The sequence below is a fragment of the Malania oleifera genome, chromosome 7, assembly GCF_029873635.1.
Source record: "Malania oleifera isolate guangnan ecotype guangnan chromosome 7, ASM2987363v1, whole genome shotgun sequence".
Classification (NCBI taxonomy): Eukaryota; Viridiplantae; Streptophyta; class Magnoliopsida; order Santalales; family Ximeniaceae; genus Malania; species Malania oleifera.
Window position 1 is genome coordinate 15,346,037 of NC_080423.1, and position 26,658 is coordinate 15,372,694.

At 35.0% G+C, this 26,658-nt stretch overlaps 1 protein-coding gene and 1 non-coding gene across 5 annotated transcripts; one reads left to right on the forward strand and one right to left on the reverse strand.

Moving 5' to 3' along the window:
* Positions 1-1,949: 1,949 nt before the first annotated feature.
* Positions 1,950-25,816, forward strand: LOC131159938 (probable WRKY transcription factor 51). Of its 4 annotated transcripts, none has more exons than XM_058115181.1 (4): positions 1,950-2,004; positions 2,076-2,360; positions 2,533-2,682; positions 25,403-25,816. In XM_058115181.1, the coding sequence occupies exons 2-4, from the start codon at positions 2,131-2,133 to the stop codon at positions 25,611-25,613; spliced, it is 591 nt and encodes a 196-aa protein (XP_057971164.1). In that variant the 5' UTR covers positions 1,950-2,004; positions 2,076-2,130; the 3' UTR covers positions 25,614-25,816. The 4 variants fall into 4 exon arrangements, with proteins under 4 accessions (XP_057971164.1, XP_057971167.1, XP_057971165.1 ...); XM_058115184.1 differs by lacking the exon at positions 25,403-25,816 and adding an exon at positions 8,541-8,846; XM_058115182.1 differs by lacking the exons at positions 1,950-2,004; positions 25,403-25,816 and adding exons at positions 2,982-3,053; positions 8,541-8,668 and having other exon boundaries at positions 2,041-2,360.
* TRNAN-GUU (transfer RNA asparagine (anticodon GUU)) lies at positions 22,879-22,950 on the reverse strand. Its single transcript has one exon. It is a non-coding gene; the product is annotated as a tRNA-Asn (tRNA).
* Positions 25,817-26,658: the final 842 nt, after the last annotated feature.

Consider the following 26,658-nt stretch of genomic DNA (forward strand, 5'->3'; position numbering starts at 1 on the left):
TGATACTCATGACCTTGAAATGGAAATGGAAATGAAAAGGAAATGATAATGGAAATGAAATGAAAATGGAAATAAAATGAGAATGGAAACAAGAAAGAAAATGAGAAATGAAATTGCGTGAGTTAATAAATAATTAAAGTAAAGTAAAACTCACCGCCTGAGGACTTATTGAATAAGGTGAGTGCTCTGATAAGTATCAGTTGTAGCTGAACCCAAGTTAATTAGGTCAGACTACAAATGATATCAGGGCAGAGGGAAGTTATTTGTATGGGTGGGTAAGCTTTCCTATTCTTAGGAACTTCGCCAGTATATAAACTTGGGTTACGAACGAATGATTTTGGGAAATGGAAGTAAAAGCTTATGAAAGCTTGTGTTCTATACCTATTTAATTATGATTGTGGAAATAGTATATTTTCTCAGAAGATATTATTACTGAATTGAATATTTGTTATGATATAATGAATTCCATATTGCCACACACTGTAGATAATTTATTCCGTTTTACTGAGATGTGTCTCACCTAATCATTTAAATATTTCAAAAAACCGAGATAGACCCGGTGATAGAGCTCCGAGATAGAGGGGAGCAGATACCTTGAGTTGTTCAGGTGAGTATTTCGAGTTAGGGAGGTTGGATTCCCCTAGAGTTTCCGTGGTTGACTTGTATTTATGGATGGTTGATATTCTGGTATGTGTATTCGTTGTGGTGTGTGTGTATATATATGAAATTACTTCCGCTATTAGGATTGTGTTTATGAGTATAATTGTATGCCCGGTACTCACTTTCAGGTCAGGTTATGTATTGTGGTATTAGTGGTTGACGTGGCCAATATGTGGTGTATGTACTAATTATGTAGGGAAGAAAAAAGATATGAAAATCGGGGTGTCACACAAAGCCTACACATACTAAAATTTCATGTGTGTCTACCCCAAATTATTTGGGGCCTGAAATAACAAAAATAAAAATATATAATTTTTATTTCATGAAAATACAAATACAAAAAAATATATATATAGGGAAAATGAAATACAAGGAGATGATTCAAATTTTACATAGTAAAAAAAGAAAAAAAAATACAGAAAGAACATAAGGCGGCTCAAGAGTCTTTAATCTGTAACAATTTTGAACATGCAAGAAAGAGAATAGAAAATTAGACATGTGCAAAGAAATCAGAAATAAAAAATGATTGGCAGATTGATTGATCAAATCGACGAGTTCTTTTGGGCTTGATAGAACTTGGGGTCAAAATATTTTCAAGTTCATCCACTTTTGATTCTAGTTCCTTGAGGAACTTGTTGCAATCGACCAAGTAATGTTAAATAATAGTGAGTTTCTAGTCTCCTAGATCTAGTTTAGCAAATGACTAAGAAAAGAACGAGAAGGTGACTCCAAGGATGACTCTTACTGATTGAAGAGTTTGAATTAACTATTTCGAAAGAGAATATACATTTGCACAAATCATTCTAAATTTTTAACAAACAAACTATGCTATATTTTAGACTTTACGTTTAATTGGTACATTCTATCTATGTATTCGGTTAGATATTGAACAGCAATTCTAAATATATGCTTTTCAACAGGTGTCATTCATATGTATTATCACATCAATATTTATTTTATAATATTTAAACAAGACATTGTGTTATCTACTACTATATTCTTCTAAATTTCTTTCTCTCTCTTAAATTTGGAAGTGGATTACACACCGACTCTAACACTGCCACGTGTGAGAGTATTGTGAGCCACTAGCATACATTTACAGTGCAAAGCAATGCAGCCAAACATTTCCCCACTCTGCAGCTGGCCTAGCAGAACAAACCATCAACTATTGTGATCAACGGAAGTGGGCCATAAACCCCACTATAGGACAAATTCAAAAGGCAACCTACGTCATGGCACTGACATCATCCTATCCAATATACATACGCCACGTGGCAGCCAGGCATTCCACGTTCACTGTACCCTCCCGGAAAGCGCTTGCGAAGCTGCTCCCCAGAAACGAAAGTAAGAATAATAATAGTAACAATTATTTTTATACACATTTATTTGGATAGATAATATACTAATTGACGCAGCTTAGCATCCCTACCTTCACGTCCCCTTCCTTCCCACACTCCGGCTTAATTTTCCATGGACTTCCCCGTCAACCCAAACCCTAGCTGCACCTACTTCGCCGCCGGTGACATCATCGACTGGCCGGAGTTCGAGCTCTCCGACTTACTCATGCTCAACGGCGGGGATGGTGGCTCCGAGGAGGACTCAGCGTCGCACTCCACAATCGCGTCGGAGACGGGCGGTGTGGATATCAGCGTCAGCGGTGAATCAGCTGGACGGATCGCCGGCGCAAAGAGCAATCACATGCAAGTTACCATGAATTGTTAGATTTTTTTTTTTTTTCGAAAATTTTCTAGGAACAAAAATAGAAAGTGGGTTCTAATTTACATATAAAATATATATAATAGCCATGCTTGACAACAAATGAAATTATTCATGTTTTTGTTTTGTTTTGTTTTAAAATTTGGGTTGGCTTAGAAAAGGTGAAAGCGAGAGAAAGGGAAAGCAGGTGGAGGAGGGCAAGCAGAGGGTAGCATTCAGAACGAGATCAGAGATGGAGATCATGGACGATGGGTACAAATGGAGAAAGTATGGGAAGAAGAAGGTCAAGGACAGCCCATTTCCAAGGTAATTATTTATTATACGCTATTAATTAATGCCTTCAGATGTATAATTTATGTTATGTTATATATATATATATATATAAAGTGATTATGGTATTTATTAGTTCCATCTGTTTTTCTATATTTGTTTTATTTCTTTCGGATTAATTGAGAGATCGAACTGAATATAATATATATATATATATATATATATATATATATATATATATGTGTGTGTGTGTGTGTGTGCGCGCGCGCGCGCCAATCAACTTTATGAAACACACCATCATGCATATCTGTTATCTCTCTTTTCCATCTGGCTAGCCTGCGGATCAGTTTGGAGCTGATCATGAATTGCTTGACAAGAATATTCCATCCCATCAATTTCTAGCTAAGGTAATTTTGTGATGAGATCATCAACTAATTATGACTCTAATTGTTGGTATTACATATAATAATAAAGCCACTTTAGTTATATATTATTATTATTATTATAGAGTGAAAGATTTAAATTTATATTTTATTTCAATTCAAGTTGGATTAAATTGTTAAATTCATGCCTATTATATATTTTGCTTAATAAATTGCAATGGACTCCACATGCACTTTATTTCCTATGCTACATGTAACTCACAGTGCATAGTTATATATTAGGACTATAAGTTGAAGGGACACACATTCGAACCCTTAGAATGGTGAAAAGGAATAAGTAATAAAAATTATATTAGCTTCTATTGTGTGTGTGTGTGTGTATATATATATAATATGAATTAATCGTTTTACGTAAATAGGATATGAAAGCGAGAAACACGCACACACATAAACTTGGCAGCTTGGTTAGCTAAGTTTGACCTTATTTGGAAGAACCTTGTGTCAAAAAGTACACATTAATGAGGTTAGTCTGATAACTATTAGTCAATTCCTACTTGATAATTATTTTTATCTTGGTTTTCTTTATTTATAGTTTTAGGAATATAAATCTAATCATAATTTTAATATTTTTTTTCTATGGATTCTAATGATGTAGTAGTGTTTTGCATTCTTGAGATTTATTGAATTGAATAAAGTGCATCTTGAATTCCTTAATCATCCGGCCTCATTTTTTTTCCTCTCCTTCCTTCTTCATTTGAACCATGTCAAGTAGTATATATCAAAGTCGAAGGATCCTCCTTCCATGTCTTTTCTTCTCCTGCACCTTCATCGACATCTATCAACGCCGGTCACAAGTACCTCTTTTGTGTATCTTGTTCTATGCTTGTCTCTCACTATTCACTAATGGGTCTAGTAATTTAGTTCTCTCGTAGTCTTTCTCAAATGCCATCACAACTAGTCTACAATAATCAATTCAATCGGAGCTCTATTTGTCTTCCTTAAGTTCATAACATTTTATTAGTATACTTAATCCGGCTTTTGCTCTTGATCATAAACTCTTAACAAAGGGTCATGACTTGTTTGCCATCTACTAGGCACGTGCTCTAAAGTCAAGTCTAAAGCTGTTGCCATTGCCACAAGCCCCATTGTCCACCATTTTACACCCTGCACAAACAACAATTGTAGACAAAAACAAAGAGCACATAAGCACTAGTCTAAGTCACTACAACTTGATTGAACTCATCCAAAATTGATTAGACTTAAGTAAACCATACTAGTCCAAACAAATTTGAAAAACAATCCTTCCTCAATTTTTTTATTTTCTTATATTTTCCTTCTTTCCTTCATTATTTTAATTGAATTTTCTCTATCAAATAAATATATATTAAAAAAACATATGTAAGTAATAAATTAAATAAATAAAAAAAAAGAATTATCAAATGATAAAAAGATGGTGACTAAGACTAAGGATGAACTATATATCTTTGGAAGTTATTTTACACCATAAGTTCATATCCCTTTCCTAAAAAGTTTTAATAAAGGATCACTACTCAGTTGATCGGACCATCATTGTTTTTTCCTGCAACTATTACTAATTTTAACACCACATGTATGTCCCATCATCATCACTTTAGACCTTACATGTGCAAAACAATCAAAGAAAAAAAGAAGGAACATATCCTTTGATTTAAGATAGTCTAACCAAAATAAATAAGTTCAAATTAAACAAAACCTAAGTTAACAAATTAGTACGGACGAGTTCTTACTACCTAGATCACCCTAAATTTATTACCATTTTTTTGTTTGGGTGATAATCTAGGAAATGTTACATCACATTGCACCTTGTCGCTGGAGTCACATGGTCTCACTACATAATATAATAAAATTACTTGTGTGGTAATGAAATTTATAAATACCTATGTTGATATTATAGGTTATTTGGATTAAAATTTATTCACCAAAATATGAGAATTAATTAGTGTAACTATTAATTAAAGATAGAAGAGAAGTGCATGCAAACAATCAACACAATTATGTGACTATGACATATATAATTCGACACATTTTACTAATTTTAAATGTGATCTTTCTAATGTTGAAGGTGTGAGATTCCAAACTTTTTGAAATGGGCAAGAAAGGGTATAGGATAGAAGAGAATGGTTCATACACAATGTTAGAATCACCAATGGATTGTATATAATGAGAGAGAGAGAGAGAGAGAGAGAGAGAGAGAGAGAGAGAGAGAGAGAGAGAGAGAGAGAGAGAGAGAGAGAGAGGGTTGTGGGAAGAGGCTTCTACCTTTGTCTTTTGATAAATTTCTTTTCTAATAGAACTGATTGGGCTTCTTATTTGGTAGACTTTCATGTGGCTGCCAGTAATTGTGCCTGGGCATTGCCCTTTCAATTAATTAGGTGTAGTGTCAATGGACTGGCATGGCTCTCAAGTGGGCGGGGCCTGCATGCACAATGATCATCCATTACAAACAGTATTATGGAAAATAAATAAATAAATTAAGCTGTCTAGTTATACAGGATTTTACATAATTAATCTCAACATTGAAATATTAGTAGGTTTTTTTTTTTTTCTTAAAGAGAAGTGCTATTGGCACTCCAAGAAAATCTATTTTACCATGTATTAAATATCAATTCTCCCTTTGACTTAAAACAATAAAGACCATACGTTTATTATTAAGAATTTTTAAGTAGTATAAAAAGAGAAGTCGCAGGATAATGCAAATGATAAAGTCACCATTTATGTCATTGAACTCAACTTCTTGCTCCAGTGTTTGATAAAATTACATGTTAGTGTTGAATTTGAATCCTAAATTATTTATACTGTTTGGTGTCTATATATATATTATTTTAAACCCTTTAAATTGCCTAGAGCAAAATCGTTTGGTAAACCTAAGAGGTAATTGCATAAATAAAAAATTTTAAATTTAATGTAAATAATATCTTTCTTTCCATAACATATGTAATTTACTATTAAGAAAAAATAATTTTGGAACAATTGAACCAAATCAAGTTCACCTGACATGGGAGAAACCTCCAATGGAGGTTTGTGACAAATTACTCTTTGTGGTCCAGCACTTTCCAATGGAGGACATTTTGCTTTCTTGTCCATATCAGCTTCCTCAACTTCCATTCCAACTAGCATAGGCAAATCAAAGTATGCGAAAAGTTCAGTTGCTAATGTCTAATATTTCTCTCTCTTTCTTTTCTTCAGGTATATTGGAAGCTCGTATCGAGCCTAAAATATACAATTATGGATAGCTCATTTTTTATGTCATATTCTTTCTACCCTTTTCAAGGTTCAAATAGTTAGCATATAAATGTCAAACTTTAACTAGGTATGTCACATAATACTTTTTTTGAGACTATCATGTTGGCTTGCGATTATATTTTTTTGAAAGATAGTTTCTTAATTCTAGTCCATGATTTTGGTAGTGAACAAGTCCCTGTATTTATTGTCTTTTTGAATTCTTTAAAAGAAATTTAGAAGTTTTTAATTTTCTAACTAATTCACTGATTAGACACATATCTAACACTACGACCAACCTCGTAATATAAAAGGCCATGTAGGAAAATAGACAATTCAATAAAAATAAGGGATAATCTTGGACAATCATTAAAACTCTTATAAGACTGCTATTAATACTCCATACCCCATATGAAACTAGTGAAAAAATAAAGCTACACACACACACATGGGTTCTTTTAGAATTCTATATATCATCATATTTTGGAAAAAGAAACCTATATGGCATTATAGATTTATTATTTTTTTGGACTAAAGCTTATTTTCGATAAATAGTTTTCGGAGTGAGAATTAAGAATTTTTTTATATATGAAAGTAGTGTGAGAACTCAAACTATATAGAGACAAATAGGATATAGAGTCGTAAGAATCATACAATTCATAAAAAGGAGGACGAAACCAACTACAAATATATTAGAAAAAAATAAGAAGGGAGAGAAAGATATGAAGAGAGAATAAAGATAGAGATAAGGAGAGTAGGAAAGGGAAGGAAAAGGATCTAGTAGGTAATGAATTGATCACATTGTATGAATATTTTGAGAGATATCTTACAAGATAGGCAGAACAAATATTTATACCCCATTTTCTCGAACTCAAACTTGAGTTACAAGTAGTTCCCTAATTCCTTACCCTTGTTTAAGTTATCCTTAACTATTCTTTACATGATATACTATTATTACAAAAGTAAACCTTTTGTCTTTAACCTTGACATTCATTGTTGTTGATTTTATTCACCATTTTTTAGGGGTAGTTTTCTTTCGAATGTGATATATCAATGTTTATTTGAATACAAGTTATAATTTTTGGGTACACAAAAATTGCACATACAAGATAAAGCTCAAAATGAATTATTATAAAGGGGGATGAATTTGCACGTATAGGAAATACCTTGCTGCTAGTTTATCATATCTCACTAGTTTTCATATGCATACACTTTCTTCATTTACTAATTGTTGTGATCACACCATAATGTTATGTGCACACATGCAAAAAAACAAAAAAGAAGAAGAGAAAATCAAAAAAGAGAAGAAGAATAACAAATTTACATGGTTCGACAGTGTGTCTACGTTTATGGAGCCTCTTTCTACCATATTATCAAACAAAAAATACCTTAGGATTTCAACTCTTGGCTACAATATGTATCGATAACCCCATATAAAAATACGAAAATAACTTCATATGACAATACAATTACGCTCTAACTCAAATATATTGTACTGTACCATACCACACCCCCCCCCCCCAATGCACACCGTTGGGCTTGGCTTAACTAGACAGAAAGGTTTCACGCTGCAGGCCCCCTCATTGTCAACACAAAACCTCCACCAAGTGGATAACTCCTTTGAATATAAATCATAACTCAAAAATCTCCACCTTGACGAATATTCACCCCCTTGAAGCTTTCAGACATGCACCTCCATCCGAAGATGCACATAACTAATTCAACAACTAGCAATAACTAATTCAACAACTAGCAATATGTAGTAAGTTAAACGATCGAAGAACTATTCCTTAGTAACAATCTTCATCAACATGTTAGTGCATTTTCTTGTGTAGTCACCTCATTAGTACCAATCAACTCTTGTATCTTATCATATCTAACTGCAATATGCTTTGTTTTGGAATTATAAACTTAATTCATCGCCAAGTAAATAGCACTCTAACTATTACAAGGCAAATGAATAGCCTGTTGTGTTGGGTTTCCCTCCTTGTGGGGCTCATGCCTTTGGAAAGGTGTTCTTTTATTATTGAGTTGGCTTCTCTAGGAAGCTTGGGCAGCAGCATATCTTGTATTTTTAAAAGCCATGCATAGCAGCCAACCCATTCAATTTTATTCTTCCATTTTGTTGCTCCATTTTTCTTCACGTCTGCAGCGCATGTCTACAACGCCACACACACAACAGTTGCCTCCTTGTTCTGTTTTCACACACAGCAGCTCCTCACGTCTGCTAGGTTGCTTGTCATCTTTCTGCAGTAGTTGCGGCTTTTCTCCAGCAAGTTGCGGCCATTCCTGTAACTCCGGTTGTGTTTAATCATTATATTGGGATCCTTGGTTGTGTTCTAATATGATTGGTTTTTTTGGGAACTTTGTTCACAACATTGGTGAGGCCTTTTCATCTTGTTACATTTTGTTATATACCTTTGCGTATTTGTAAGGCTTATGCCTTTTATATCCACTTTCTACAACATTTTGGTGATAGTGGATTTGGACTGCCATGCCTCGTGGACGTATCTCAACATTTGAGAGAACCACATTAAATTTCTTATGTCTCATTTTATTTATTATTTGCATTACGCCATTGATTTACTTGTAGAAATTAGTTCATATATAATATTTTTCCCAACAAGTGGTATCTGAGACAGGTTAGTTGGACGCATTAGTTTTGTGTAAATCATGGATGGTAATGTTGGTCGTATGATTAGCTTCAATGGAAGCAATTGGGTAACTTCGAAAATAAAAATGCAAGACCTTTTATTTTGCAATGATTTGGATGGACCTACTGAGGGTGATAGTCGAAAGCCTAAAGACATGAGTAATGATGAGTGGAATAGGCTTAATAGGAAAACCGTTGGTGTTATCCGGCTATGGATTGATGATAGTGTTTTTCATCATGTTTCTACCGAAACTTCGGCATATGAATTGTGGAAACAATTAAAAGGTCTTTATGATAGAAAGTTGGCTACAAATGAAGTTTTTCTTTTCCGAAAATTGGTAAACTTGAAATATAAAGATGGCGGTCTTATTACCGAACATTTGAATGAGATGAAAACTATTATCAATCAACTTCCTACTATGAAAATAGTTTTTGATGATGAATTGCAGGCCTTAATGCTTCTTAGCTCTTTGCTGGAAAGTTGGGAGACTTTGGTTGTGATAGCTAGTAATTCAGCTCCCGATGGAATTATTACTATGACCCAAGTAACTAGGAGGTTGTTGAATGAAGAAATTAGAATAAAATCAATTGGTTTTTCTCATTTAGAGGCACTTGTGACAAAAAATCAGAGGAGAGGCAGAAGCAAAAGTAGATATTCTCACTGCAATGATAAATCAAGAGGCCAGTCCAGCTCAGTTTCAAAAAAAAATATTGAGTGCCACTATTGTTATAAAAAGGGGCATATGAAGCGGGAATGTAAAAAATTGAAATTCAAGGAGCAAAATAAAGAGAAAAATTTTGAGAAAAAGCATGAAAACACAACTTCAGTTGCATCTGATGGTGATCTTATGGTTGTTTGTGATGAAAGTTGCATTAGTTTGACGAGTCAAGAGACTGATTACGTTATTGATTCCGATGCATCATTCGATGTCACTTCTCGGGAAGATATCTTCACTTCTTTTTCCAAAGGAAATTATGGAGTTGTTCAGATGGGAAATGAAGGTTTGTCAAAAATTGTTTTCATGAGAAATGTTTGTTTGAAAACAAATCTAGGATGCAAGTTGGTGCTCAAAGATGTGAGACATGTACCCGACATTCAGCTAAATATGATATCTACCAGCAAAACTTGATGATGAAGGGTTTGACAACCATTTTGGTGATGAAAAATGGAAGCTCACAAAGGGTGACTTGGTGGTGGCTAAAGGCAAGAAGACTGGTACACTCTATATGATGCAAGGTAAAATTGGTAATGGTATTGTGAATGCAATTGAGAGTCACTCTTCCACCGATTTGTGACATAAGCAGTTTGGGCATATTTGTGAAAAAAGAATGCAGTTTTTGTTAAAAAAGAAGCTTCTTCCTGGAATGAGAGGTACTTCTCTTAAAACTTATATTCATTGTTTGGCCTGTAGGCAACATAAAACTCCTTTTGTACAAAGTTTGTTACTTAAAAAATCTAATGCTCTAGATTTGATATATTCCGATGTATGTAGTCCTTTGAAAGTTAAATCTCATAGTGGTGCACTTTATTTTATTACTTTTATTGATGATTGTTTAAGAAAAGTTTGGGCTTACACTTTGAAGACTAAAGATCAAGTTTTAGATGTGTTTAAGAATTTTCAAATTAAAGTTGAAGAGGAGACTTGAAAGAAGGTGAAATGTGTGCTCTTGGATAATGGTGGAGAGTACATTGGCCTATTTGATGCATATTGTTACAGCCAAGGAACTAGACATCAAAAGACCATCAAGAAAACGCCTCAACAAAATGGAGTTGCTGAAAGGATGAACCGCACCATACTAGAGAGAATGAGATGTATGCTCTCTCATGTAAAGTTGCCAAAATCATTTTGGGGTGAAGCAATGAGGACGGTGGTGGACTTGATTCATTTGTCTCCTTCAACTCTTTTACTTGGTGAAGTTCCTGAAAAAAATTGAAAAGGTAAGGATGTCACTTATGATCATTTGAAAGTGTTTGTTGTCATGCATTTGTTTACATTCCAAAAGATGAAAGATCCAAACTTGATGACAAGACAATGCAATGTATTTTTCTTGGTTATGGGCATGTTGAATTTGGATATAGATTATGGGATCCGATTGAAAAGAAAGTTGTTAGAAGCTGAGACATTGTATTTTTTGAAGATCAAACAATTGAAGATTTTGGCACAGTTGAGCAACCACGATTTAATGGGAATGATTTTGTTGACTTAGAGTCACCTTCTCCACCTTTGAAACATTATGAAAAATGGAAGATGTTCTTCCACCTCTTGAAAATGTTGGAAATGATGAAATTCCTAGTGATGTTGAAGATGAAAATGAGGAGGAGCAACAAGTTCAAGAGCAAACTCCATTGAGAAGATCTTGAAGAGAGCCAAGACCTTCAGCTAAATATCCATCAAGTGATTATAATACTCTAACAGATCAAAGGGAGCCCGAAAGCTATCAAGAAGCCATGAACCATGAAAATAAAGTTGAATGAATGGAGGCTATGCAAGAGGAAATGAAGTCCATAGTTGACAATCACACTTATGATTTGGTTAAACTTCCTCCTGGAAAGAAAGCTTTGAAAAACAAATGGGTGTTTAGGTTGAAAAATGATGGAAAGAATCTTTGGTACAATGTTAGGCTTGTGTTAAAAGACTTTGATCAGAAAAAGGGAATTGACTTTGATGAAATATTCTCACCGGTTGTGAAGATGTCATCTATTAGCATTGTTCTTGGCATGACATCATACTTGAATTTAGAAGTTGAGCAATTAGATGTGAAAATCACTTTCTTACATGGTGACTTGGAAGATGAAATTTACATGGAACAACCAGAAGGCTTCAAACAAAAAGGGAAAGAGTATTTAGTGTGCAAATTAAAGAAAAGTTTGTATGGGTTGAACCAAGCACCACAGAGATGGTACAAGAAATTTGATTCTTCCATGATTAATCATGGTTACTCAAAAACCTCTTCAGATGATTGTATGTTTGTGAAAAAATTTTTGGATGATACTTATATAATTCTCTCACTCTATGTTGATGATATGTTCATTGTAGGATTAGACTCCTTCAAGATTGACAAATTGAAGTTGGAGTTAAGCAAGTATTTTGCTATGAAAGGCTTGGTACCGACAAAGCAAATTCTTGGCATGAGGATTATCCGTGATCGTGAAAAAGGGTAAATTTGGTTGTCTCAAAAAATTTACATTGAAAAAGTGCTTGAGAGGTTCAATATGGATAAAGCAAAACCTGTTGGTTACCCACTTGCTAATCACTTCAAGCTTAGTACAAAACAAAGTCCTACAAGTGAGAAAGACAAGGAAGAGATGAAGAAAATTCCTTATGCTTCAGTCGTTGGTTCATTAATGTATGCAATGGTTTGCACAAGATCGAATTTAACTCACACTGTTGGAGTTGTTAGTCGGTTTCTCTCTAATCCGGGAAAGGAGCATTGGTTAGCGGTAAAATGGATTCTCCGATACCTTAGAGTCACTTCAAAGGTGTGTTTGTGTTTTGGAAATGGTAAAACTATGCTCCATGGATTCACGGATGCCAACATGGCTGGTGATGTTGATTCTAGAAAATCCACTTCAGGTTATTTGATGACTTTTGAAGCGGGAGTTATGGCATGACAATCTAAATTACAGAAATGTGTTGCTCTATCTACTACAGAAGCTGAGTTTATTGCCATTATGGAAGCTTGCAAAGAATTGCTTTGGTTGAAGGGATTCTTGAAAGAGTTGGGGATGGAACAGGAAAGGTATGTTCTTTATTGTGATATCCAAAGCGCAATTCATTTGAGTAAGAATTCTATCTTTCATTCAAAGTTAAAACATATTGATGTTAGATATCATTGGATTCAAGATGTGTTGGATAAGAAATTATTGGAACTTGACAAAATTCACATTGATGACAATGGTTTGGATATAATGACAAAAGCATTGTCTAGGGACAAGCATGTGAAGTGTAGAGTTTTGGCCGGATTGGTGGAGTCGCCCCTATAAGTCAGTAGGGGGAGATTTGTTAGGTTTCCCTCTTTGTGGGGCCCATGCCTTTGGAAAGGTGTTCTTTTATTATTGAGTTGGCTTCTCTAGGAAGCTTGGGTAACAACATATCTTGTATTTTTCAAAGCTACGCACAGCAGCCAGCCCATTCAATTTTCTTCTACCATTTCGTTGCTTCATTTTTCTTCACGTTTGTAGCGCACGTCTACAGTGCCACACACACAACAGCTACCTCTCTGTTCTGTTTTCACACATAGCAGCTCCTCACGTCTACAGGGTTGCTTGTCTTCTTTCTGCAGCAGCTGCAGCTTTTCTCCAGCAAGTTGCGGCCATTCCTACAACTCTGGTTATGTTTTATCAATATATTGGGATCTTTGGTTGTGTTCTAATCTGATTGGTTTTTTTTGGAACTTTGTTCACAACATTGATGAGGCCTTTTCATCTTACTGTATTTTGTTATATACCTTTGTGTATTTGTAAGGCTAATGTCTTTTGTATCCACTTTGTACAACATTTGTGATAGTGGATTTGGACTGCCGTGCCCCAGGGACGTACTTCAACATTTGAGGGAATCACATTAAATTTCTTGTGTCTCATTTTATTTATTATTTGCATTACGCCATTGATTTACTTGTGGGAATTAGTTCATATATAGTATTTTTCCCAACATGCTATTATATACCAAGTTCAATTACCAATCCCATCAACCTCATAGCCTCCTTTGCAACCTATATTACTACCACATGCTTTGCCTCAATGGTAAAATAATGCAACAACTAACACTAACATAGATTTCTATTGTGTTTTGTGGCTTTTATACTTGGTGGAGTTCATAAACAAAGGAAGAAAAGCATATGTGTTGAAGTCCTTGGTGCTTTGTAGCCAACATTCGTCGACGAGTGGGCCTCATTGATTGATGAATGGAGATACTGAGACTAGATAAAATTCAGACATTCAGAAGTGGTCGATGAATGGGCCTAAATTTGTCGACGTGTGGAGATACAAAGAGTATATAACATTCAGACATTCATAAGTCGTCGACGAAAAGACCTCTTTCAATGACGAATTGACCAGTAATCGTCAATGAATTGACCATTTTTGTCGACAATTGCTCTTGGGCTGCGAGAAAGAATTCAAATTTTGAATGTGAATGTTGGGACAGTAGGGTATTTAGAGGGAAGCCTCTGAGGGGTTATTAAATATGTCTTTCTGGGCATATTTTGGAAAATGAAGATCATTGTAAACTATTGTATTGTGTACTTTCAATTTTCATAGTGAAACCTTTGCCGATTGCTCCCATGGATGTAGGCTTTGACGAACCATGTATATTTTTGTATTGATTCTTGTTGCTTTTAGATATATTGCGTGTGTGAATTGTATTTTGGTTCTTTATTGTTTGCTGCATTTATAAATTCTGCTATGCAAACTTATACTCTTTTACAACAATTGGTATCAGAGAGTTGTTGTCATGGCATCGGGTTCTTCTTTTGCAAGGTTTGACGTTGTCAAATTTGATAGAATCGGAAAATTTGGTTTATGGCATAGGAGAGTGAAGGGTTTGCTTATGTAGCAAGGGATGGTAAAGGCCTTGTATGGTGTTCAATCAGAAGGTATGGATGAGGCAACTTGGAGAAAATTGGAGGCAAAGGTTGTTTCCACAATACGTTTATGTTTGGTCGATGAAGTGCTCTATCATGTGATGGAGGAGGATTTTCTAGTGGCTGTGTGGCGAAAACTTGAAATTCGGTACATGTCCAAATCACTTTCTAATAAACTATTCGTTAAGCAATGTCTTTATTGGCTTAAGATGGTTGATGGTTAAAACTTAAATCCACACATTAATGCATTTAATCAAATCATAAGTGATTTAATGCATGTTGATGTTAAGTTTGAAGAAAATGATAAGGCTTTGATGTTACTAAATTTCTTGCCAGTAACTTATACTTATAAAAATTTAGTTACCACTCTTACATGGGGGAAAAAGACTCTTAATTTAGAAGAGGTGATAAATGGCTTGTTAATTGAATTTTCATCAAAGGCTGAAAATCTGTGATGAAAACCCACACGGAGAAGGACTTGTGGTGAAAGGTAACTATGAGCATGGGAAAGGAAAATTCAAAAGTGGGTTGAGTCAAAAATCCCGTACTCAATACAAGAAGAAAAAGGATATCTGCTGTTATAAGTGCGGTAAAAAGGGGCACGTTAAACCGGAGTGTCTGGAATAGAAGAAAGGAAATGCTAAAAAGCATGAAGGGACTTCAAAATTAGTGTATGTGGCTTAAGGAGAAAATTCAGTTTGCAGTGATGGAGATATACTTTCAGTTTTGTCGGGGTTGGATCACCTTACAAACTCATGGATTATAGACTCAACATGTTCTTACCATATGACTCTAAATAAGGAGTGGTTCAGTACTTATAGGTTGGTAATTTCAGGTTCAGTTATTATGGGAAATGATGTTTCTTGTAAGATTATTGGCATTGGAAATGTTAAAATTAAAATATTTGATGGTGTTGCGAGAACTTTGAGTAATGTAAGACACATACCGGAGCTATGGAAAAATATAACTTCACTTGGCACCTTGGATTGTAATTGTAACGACCCAAAAATTCTGCTATATTATTTTTTATTAATATAATAAACTCCGAAACCACAAAATATCAACAAAGTCAACCTAGACCCAAAGTGGGGTACCAGGGATATACTTGTCCATAAATATATATACTATCTATGCAGAGAAAAATGTAAAGTACTTGAATCTCATATACAATACTAGAGTTATACTACCTCCATAATTATACATATACATCCCCAAAATCCATAAAACATCATCAAGATTATACAAAAACATATCCCCCAACTCAAACACCTACCCTAAAACTAGGGTAGTATCAGAACCTCCTCTACCTCGGAGGTCGCTCCACTCGTCTGTCTAGATCTCCTGAAATGTTTGAATTCTTCGGGTGAGACACCTCTCAGTAAGTGGGAATAAGTTATCATCAGTGTGTGGTAATATAAGTTTTAGTGTTTCAAATATACAACCATTATTTACCTTTTCCTTCACTGTGAAATCATATAAAACTGTAATCACGTCTATACAAATATATTTCATAATACATGCTTTCCTTTCTTATCATACTTTTTATAAAACATATAACTCTATATAAGTAAATGCGCATATATGCAGAAGAACTGCCTTGGATGGATAAACAATAACGTCATGTATTAACCCCGCATGATTCGAGTTGTGTGGCTTGAAGGCTGGACCTAGCCATGGTTGGCTTAACCAGGCTAAGTCAACTATATCTGTATCTATAACTATGATAACCCAACTGGTCCAAACTCTAGGGGGTAATCTCTAGACTTCTATGGCACAATCGACTATGGCACCAACACTTTATCTAAGAAGTGTGGCTACACTGGCAACTATGGGGCTATGGAACTGTGCCTAGCTATGGTCCATAAGGGTTCTAAAACCATATAATGCGATTTCCAAAACAATATAATCACATGATTTCATTTCACAAATCAGTATAATCTGTTATACTATAAATATGTATAAAACCACTAAAATACTATAATTCTGTATAAAATACTATTATAGTGTAGTTCTATATAGAACACTATCATTCTGTATTTTTGTATAAAATGTTATATTGTAGTTCTATATAGAACTTTGTAGTCATTTACTGGACGTTGTAATACATTATGAAATCTGTACTGTAGTCCTTAATAGGATGTTGTATTACTGTATAAAATCTCTACTATAGTCCTTAATAGGATGCTATAATACTGTATGAAATCTGTACTGTAGTCCTTAATTGGAAGCTATAATACTGTGTGAAATCTGTACTGTAGTCCTTAATAAAACGTTGTATTACTGTATAAAAATTGTACCATATAAAATTGAATCTCTGTATATATATATTTCTCCATAAAAACTAACAAATTTATTTATGCATACATTCAAACTCATGCCACACATATTGAGTGATACTTTATAATATACTTTTCTACTAAAAATAATGCTATGACTATCTCTAGGGTTTTACTCAACCTAATAACCCAACTATCTCTAAACATATATGTTTGTATATCATTTCCAAAGTTCCCATTTTCACAAATCAGTATACTCAGAAAAACATCTATATTACTCAGAAATCACATATTATAATTTACTTAGTAAAATTTCTGAAAACACCTGACATAACCTATTCCCTTTACCTGTTTCCTGGAGCTATGCTTGCAGGGATCCCAAAACTATGCCTGCAGCACTCGCACAAACCCTATATCCATATACCTAACTCAATCTGCTCAACCCCAGAATACTTATCATTTTAACTTCCCCAAGGCCCATATATTCCAATAATTAATTAAACCTGAAAAACAACTTCCTTACCCCAGGTTTGGAGTGGGGCCTATAAAGCCTGAACAAGAAAATTGCTCCAGTTAAACAGCAGAGAATCATAACAGGGATCCCGAAATGATGTTTATTAGCTGATTTTGGCTTGTTTCGGGAGGAAAAACGAAGAGAGAGAGAGAGAGAGAGAGAGAGAGAGAGAGAGAGAGAGAGAGAGAGAGAGAGAGAGAGAAATAGAGAGAAGAGTTTAATTTTTCTAACACAAATGAACTTAAAGCCTTTATATAAGCTTGTTGGCGTAGGGGAAACTGTTGACAGTTTGACCTTTTAACCAAACCATTTATACTGTTTTACCTTTACCTGACCACAGTAACTCAAAACTATCAACGGTTTTCCTGGACTTAATGAAATTGTCGACGGTTTGGCACTTAAAATGCTCTCAATTGTTATAACCATCAACGGTTTTTTGAGATGGCCTCAAACCGTCGACGATTTGGACCTGTGCCAAACCAACTCCTTTCTTTCCTTTATTATTTTATTAATTACTATTTTTCGGGTCTCTACAATAATGGTTTCAATTACAAGTCCAAAGGTGGGGTTATGAAAGTATGGAAAGGTAATCTTACGATGATGAAAGGGAAAAAGTTAGATGGGAATATTTGCATATTGTAGGGAATTACTGTTGTAGGTGGAGCTACAACCATAGATACTGAATCCGATGAAACCGTCTTGTGGCATATGGGGGGAACATGGAATGAAAAAACTACACAAGAGGAAACTCTTGAAAGGTGTGAAAACATGTAAGCTAGATTTTTGATAGATTTGTGTTCTTGAGAAACAAAACAGGGCAAAATTAAAAATAGCTATTCACAAGATAGAATGTATTCTTGATTATGTACATTCCGATGTTTGGAGTCCGGTTAGAGTAGCATTAAGAGCTAGACATGTTTATTATGTGAGTTTTTTTTACGATTACTCACGGAAAGTCTGGGTATACTTCACGCGGCACAAGTTCGATACATTTGCTAGGTTTAAATTATGAAAAGCTGAAGTGAAAAACTAGACGGGGAGAAGAATCAAATGTCTCAGGTTTGACAATGAGACCGAGTACACTGATTCTAGGTTCATGGAGTTTTTTTAGCAGTAGGGCATTAAGAGACACTTTACCATTCGCTGGAAACCTCAGTAAAATGGTGTGGCTGAAAGGATGAACCAAGCACTAACTGAAAAAGCTTGGTGTCTCAAGCTTAATGCAGGAATACTGAAGAACTTTTGGGCCAAGGCAGTTAGTATGACTTGTTTCTTGGTAAACCAATCACCGAAGGCATGACTAGAGGGGAAAGTGGCAGGAGAGGTATGGACGAAAGATGCAGTAGAATACTTTGAATTGAAGGTATTCGGTTGTCCTACCTATGTTCACGTGTCTAGTGAGGAGAGATCGAATTTGATGCAAAATCTAGACGTTGCACCTTTTTGGGATATCAAAAGGGTGTGAAGGGGTTCAAGCTGTGGGATCTAGTGGAAAATAAGGTGTTGATCAGTAGAGATGTAGTTTTCGATGAGAAAGCTATGGTGAAGCGTACTCAAGAATATGATGAACAAAAACATGAGCCAGAAAACTAGAGCAGGGATGAAAATGTTGTGCAGGCAGAGTTAGAAGCTCAGAGCAACGACAATGATCTTTGTCCTTTGGTTGCAGGGAGTTCTAGTTCAGTAAACCAGCAAGTCAATGATGTTCCTATATGGAGATCTAGATGCACTATCAGATCACCGTTAAGGTATGGATTTGAAGAGTTAGTGCATTATGCTTTCCTTACAAGTTGTAATGATCCAACTACATTTCAAGAGGCAGTGCACAACCAGGAGAAAAGTAGGCAGATGGGTGCATTGATTGAGGAAATGGAATCACTACATGAGAATCAAACTTGGGAGTTGGTGGAGCTTCCAGATGGGAAGAGGGCGATAGGCTACAAATGGGTATATAAGAAGAAGGAAGCAATTTTAGAAAAGGAAGGAGAAAAATTCAAGGCATGGTTAGTGGTAGAAGGGTACTCACAGAAAGAGGGAATAGGCTATGATGAAATCTTTTCACCTATGGTTTGACACACTTCTCTCAAGATAATGTTGGTGTTGGTAGCTCATTATGATCTGTATTTGGAACAAATGGATGTGAAAATGGTGTTTCTTCATGGTGACTTGGAGGAACAAATTTATATGAAATAGCGAGAGGGATTCAATGAACCAGGGAAAGAAAATTTAGTTTACAAGTTGAAGAAATCTGTTTACGGGTTGAAATAGTCTCCATGGCAATGATACAAAATATTTGATTCCTATATGATCAAGATCAACTATAAAAGATGTGAGTATGATTGCTACGTGTACATGAACAAACTTGATGATGGTTCTCTTATTTTCTTGTTGTTGTAGGTCGATTACATGTTAATAGCAGCTAAAGATTTAACTGAGGTAAATCAGTTAAAGGAACTATTGCATAAAGAGTTTGACATGAAAGATCTTGGTTTAACCAAGAAGATACTTGGGATGGAGATTTGTCAGGATAGAACTGCAGGGAGGTTATGGTTATCTCAGGGCGGTTATGTGGAAATGTTGTACAAGAGGTTTACCATTACTGATGCAAAATTGGTATGTACATCTCTAGTGAGTCATTTAAAATTGTCTATTATAGATGGGTTAAGTACGGATGATGATATACGAGACATGTCAAAGGTGCCCCATGCTAGTGCCGTGGGGAGTTTAATTGTAACGCCTCAAAAATAATTGCTATAGGAGGATGTAGTAAATTTTTTTAAAAATAATAATAATAAAATAAAATAATAATAAAAAATAAAATATATTAAATAATAAAATAATTAATTAAATTAAATGATTAATTAAATAATACTTATTAATTAAATTATATAATATAATATATATATATATATATGTGTGTGTGTGTGTGTGTGTGTGTGTGTGTTATATAAGGTAACTTCCAGGAATTAAAGAAGAAACTGAGAGAATTTCTCTCCAGCTCTCACGCTCCCTCCTCCATCCTCCTCATCTCTCTTCTCATTTTCTTGGCTAATATTCGATTGATCAGAAAACTGAAGATACGGCTGGGTTCCTATCTTCATCACCAATATTTCTACCGAGCATATTCATCGTAGGAGCGACGTAGGCACCACTCATGGGGAAAGGTATACTCCCTTGTTTTCCTCAATTTCTCCTTGAATTTTCGGTTAAATCGACGATTGGGCATCACCATGGGGTCCTAGTCTTGATCGTCGTCATTTTGTTTGGAGCAAATTTTCAATTTGGGGGTCCCAGGCACCACTCCAAAGCGAGAGTGAGATTTAGGGAATTAAGGAAATTCGTTGTTTTCGGGGGTTTAATTGTTATTTGAAATTTATGGGCCTAAGAAATGTTAAAATAATATTTTATTTAGGGTTGATTTGATTAAATTATGATTATTGAATCAAGGTTTGGGTGAGCGCCGCATGCATTGTTTTGGGATCCCTGCTGGCGTAGTTTCAGAAAAGTAGGTAAGGGGATTAAGTTAAGTCAATAATTTTACGAAATTTTGAATCAATTTAATTGTTATGTTTATATATATATATATAAGAATTTAAAGATTATTTTGAAAACTAACCGTTCAAAATGGATTTTACAAACTTAGGATATATGGTATGGTATTTTTGAATAAAATAAACGGTGGAAAGATTGTTTGTTTATATGGTTATGTTAAAATATGGAAATCGTGTGGCAGATGATTTAATTGGTATGAATTATTGTATATCTGGATTTGGACTTTTGAAATACTGAACTGTTTATGAAATACTGAAATTATTTGCGAAATACTGGAAATGCTTGTGAATAATGCAGGGATTTGAAATAATGGCCAGTGGCTGAAGTATTGTTTGATTGGCCAAGGGCCAGGATGTGATACCCCATGAATGAAAGACTTAAAAAGATTAGATGTTACTACCCATATCAACAAGGTGCACCTTTCTTTTCAGGAGTTTTCCCATAAGAACTCCACGATTAAGCGTGCTTGGCTTGGAGCAATATTGGGATGGGTGACCTCTTGGGAAGTTTTCTCTGGAAGTGTGTGAGTGAGGACAAAACACACTGAAAAGGATACGCGTTGGTTTGTGGGGTCAGTCATTTAGTTGGATAAGGCCTGCCCCCTTGTTGTCTGGTCCAGGTGGAGGAGAAGAGATGTAGTGCTCCTTGGCAGACCCAGGTTGGGGCGTTACAAATGATATTAGAGCCAACACCCAGCTAGAAGTGTGATAAGATTCACATCGCTTGGGTTTGGAAATGTGGGTTCGCAACGAGGACGTTGCATTTTATAAGTGGGGGAGAATGTAATACCCCATAGATGAAAGACTTAAAAAGATAAGATGTTACTACCCATATCAACAAGCTGCACCTTTCTTTTCGGGAGTTTTCTCATAAGAACTCCACAGTTAAGCATGCTTGGCTTGGAGTAATATTAGGATGGGTGACCTCTTAGGAAGTTTTCTCTAGAAGTGTGTGAATGAAGACAAAACACACTGAAAAGGAACATGTGTTGGTTTGTGGGGTCAGTCATTTAGTCTGATAAGGCCCGCCCCCCTATTGTCTGGTCCAAGTGGAGGAGGAGAGATGCAGTGCTCCCTGGCAGACCCAGATTGGGGCGTTACAATAAATACTGCTACTAAAACTGGGGTATGAATATCTCCAAGTCGTTATTTTACTAAATATAAATATATAGCTAAATACGGAAAAATAGAGATAATCAACCCTACCATCGTTGGTTGGTTTTAAAATAAGTTTATGGTTTGTAATAAAAACTTTCCAACTGGTGAAAACGTTCAGGAAGACCGATACTATACTTTAAAAATATCATACTTAAATTTAAACAGTTGGTTTTGAAAAAAAAGTCAGTTAACCAAACCTTAGGCCCAAAAACCCTAGAAAAGCCATAACTGTTTATCTAAAAACCATTTTAACATTTCATTCTGTTAGAAATCATAAACATAGCTGACATAATATAATCCTCTTACCTATTTACTGAAAAAACACCTGAGACGCTTGAAAACTGAACCCTAGCTTTCTCTAGAAATCAAGAATCAACTCGGCTAGACTTGTAGATATTCGCTCCCTGATCCTCATGGTAACTTCCCATCATTGAAACAGGCAATGAACGGCGAAGGATCGAAGAGAAAGAGAGGGAGAGATATTTTGATTTTTTAACAATGAAACAATTGAAAATATATTTATAGATCCCTTGACCTAGTCAAATTCGTCGACGAAATGATGCCTTCGTCGACAAACCACATAAGGCCGTTCATCAATGAAAGAAGGGCCTCGTCGACGAAGCCTAAGGTTGATATTTTTCGGACGTTATGGATCTCTTCGTTGACAAAGTTCTAAATTTTGGTGATGAACCTTAGAAGGGTCTTCGTTGACGAGAACATGGACTTCATCAACAAAGCCTGCTGAAATCCCTTTTTTCCTGTTCTTATTTAATTTTCTTATTTTCCTGGTTTAGGTCTCTACAACTAACCCATCAACAAATTCCCTATAAGTATCAAACCACTCTTTATATAAAATCTCCCCAAGTAGGATTCGAACTTACGACCAGTCAGTTAACAGCCGACCGCTCTACCACTGAGCTACTGAGGAACAACGGACTTTAGGAAGCCGACTCTCATCGTTTGAATTATCTACCACCACACTTATAGAGATTGATGATCAGTTTTTCTTATCTTCCTCTTTTTTTTTCCCCCAAAGAGGACAATCCGGCTTATAGTGCTCCTTTTGTTGGCATTTGAAGCATTCAACATTCTTGACTCTTGCTCTACTTATACCTCTCCTTGGATCTCCTTCTCCTATGCTTGGCCCTAGCAACCAAGACCTCTAGTTAATGGTCATCTTTGTGGAGTCTCCTTCTAGTCTTATTTGACTTGAGAACCCCAAAAACTTTTTCATATCTTAAAGTGGATTTCCCATAGAGTAGTGTTGCATGTAACCAAGTGTTCAAATGAAGAAGAAAAAAAAATAACACCATTAGCGTTTTATATCTATCTTCAATCCTGACATTCACTTTGAGCAACTCATTAATTTGATTGAACTAATTCAAACCCTTAACATATGGAGAAATAACAATGATTTCTTCAAGAGATATTTGTTAGTGTTACTCTTCCACATATATAGACTCTCCAATTTTGTCCATAAACCCTTCACATTTTTCTCCTCAATCACATCATATACTACATAATCTGCCAAACAAGAACATATAATATTGAAAGCGATCTAATCTGATTTAATCAAATCATTTTCATCCATTTTTTCTGGTTTCTCTCTTGTTATAGCCTTGTAAACCTTTTATTGAACCAACAAATCAGTTACCCACATCTACCACAAGCTGAAATTCTCTTTATCATCGAACGTTTCAAATTTTGTTGTCACTGTGCTCATCCTTGTTATGATCAAGATGCAAACCTTAGAAAACCTATGAAGTTGGTGCTCTAATACCAATTATTTTGAAATACGAAAAAAATATTGAAGATCAAAAAAGAGAAGAAGAACATTGAATCACATGGTTTAGTATTGTTCTTAAGTCTACAAAGCCCCTATGCAATTCTTTTTTTTTCAATTTATACAATCATGGACGATTTCCTTTAACAATTTCAAGCATATTAATTCATTCCCACTATTTCATTACAAGTTATTTTGTATTTATCCATACCCCTTCTATTACCACTAATAGTGACTTGCTTACTTCCTTCGCTGATGAACTATGAGGCTTCTATAAAAAAAATGTATAAATCGTTCGAATTGTTCCTCCCTTATCTTATTTTCTATAAGCATTATTCCTAATTTACCACGAATATGTTCATTCATTAATTTATCTTTTAGAGTTATCCCACACATCCACCTTAACACTCTCATTTTGATAACTTTTATTTTTTGTCTATGTTATTTTTTCATCATCCAACATTCTAATCTATATAGAATAGTTGGTCTTATAGTTATCTATAAAACTTTGTTTTTAATTTTATAGGCATTTTATAATCTCACAACACACATGAGACACTTTTTTGTTTTACCCACCCTTGGTTTAACTCTATGTATATCATCTTTTTTTTATTTCTCCTTCAACTTGCGCAATTGATCTAATGTATATAATAAATCTAGTAGTACTATTAATTAATTTCTTGACCATCAAGTTTAATCTTTTCTTAAATATTCTTCCAACTATGACTAAAATTACATTTCATTTATTTTGTCTCTTTTCTCCTCCTAAAACCTCTAGATTTTGTTTTTTATTATGAGCAAAGACAATAGCGAAAGAAGTAAAAAAAAAAATTGTCACAATAAAAATACCATATTGTTTTTCAATTTTTAATTTATATATCTGTATTTGGATAAAACTCAGTAAAATTTTATATATTTTATTCAAACCTGTACAAATCTAAATTTACCGTTTACAAACATGAACCACAATTTTGAGGGATATGGAATAAATGCAAACTAAATGAAACACTTTGTTCACCAACATATGCTCGCCAGACATAGTGCCACGGACCTGCAGGAGTTAACACCAATGGAGACCACACGGTACTTGTTGAGAACCCTTCCTCAATCCAGTTAGCCAAAGTTTCCACATTCACACCTACAAGCACAAGAATCACATTAGTCTCTCAACAAGAATGATAACACGAGAGTGAAATAAAATATGTCAACCACACAAAAGGCATCCTCCATAGACAAGTAAAGTGCACCACAACAATGCATAATAAAACGCAATGATAATAGTGTCGACTTGTCTTATTCAACTAACAAGGTTAATAGTATAAAGCATTAACAGAAACAATTCAGTTTTCAATACAAATTCCTAGAGAGTTATAGGCAGCCATCATCCCCCCCTTGTTATCCCCCCCCAACATAACCTCTTATTCTATACTTTTAATTTGTACCATGAGTAGATTGAAATTAATTTTTTGTAAGTTATATATTTAACATATAACTTTTCATTAATCTGTTCCACTTTTATTCCACTCTATTTTATTGTACCCAATTCACTCACTCTCTCCCTCACTATATAAATTAATAATTTGATGATGACATGCAGGAACTATTTTAGATGTACAAGCCAAGGATGCAGCGTGAAGAAAAGGGTAGAAAAGGAGAAGGAGGACCCAAGCTATGTGAGAACAACATATGAGGGAGTGCACAACCATGACAGCCCTAGTGTGGTCTATTACACCCACTTGCCCCCACCACCGCTTCATCCCCTCACTCATCCCTGGATCTTGCAACCTCCTCCTCACCTGTCTCCTTAATAGATACTTCTATTTTCTAACTAGCTAGCCTGCCAGCCACTGTATTATTATTATTATTATTATTATTGGAACATTAAAATTTACATTAAATTGGTAATTGATGTACACTGTCTTTTTTAGATCTGCAGTGATTTACCATGTCTCAGACAGATCCACTGTAATATACATTGTGGTTAAAATAAACTGTTGTACTTATTAATTACTTAGAAGGATCTTTCTGTAGTTTTCTTCAATTTTGTCTTTTCACCTTCCTCTTTACTTTTTAACAGGTTGGAGTTAGCCTTTTTTTTTTTTTGAAAAGATAAAGAAGAGCACACTGCCCATAAAATAGGTTTGCAATTTTTAGATATTTTAATATTGACAAAATTAATTGTTATAAGTCAAGAGGAGACTAAAGTCCAACATTAATGAGGGCAGTTACCACCCAAGTCAATTGTTCGGTTATAGCAATTGATGCCAGCTCTATGACGATCGGAGGGATTCACGCTAAGCGTCATAAACAACATGGGCAAACAGGTACGACATATCATCCTAACCCATCTTTACTGTTGCTTACAACCTCTCTAGAGCAATCCCTTACTTAGGCATCGGAGCGATCCCCCGGAATGCATCTCGGGTCCTTCAAGCCACTCTGCTTTCATCATTTTTTAGGTGATTGAGATCGGAAAGTTCATCGGAGGTCATTCGACATTTTTATTCCGCAACAGCTTGGGAGTCAAGAATTGCTTTCATGAATCCCTCAATAATGCTCGCATTAGGTGGGCAAGAACAAGAGTGAGTAATGTTACTAGTGTATAATTAGGACAAGCAATCAACCCGAACATTTAAGGGGTTGATTCTAGAGCAAAGCAAGGGTTACTATGTCACATATTCCCAACTAGCTATCCATTTTAGGTCAAAATGTGAATACACACGCACATAATCTCCTTCATAAATGAGAAGTAGCCAAAGACTCAACAATTATATTTTAATCAATGGCATGCATCCAGGCATATGAGACCTTTACTCTGTACTTGGGGATATAAATTTCCAGACATGAATTTAT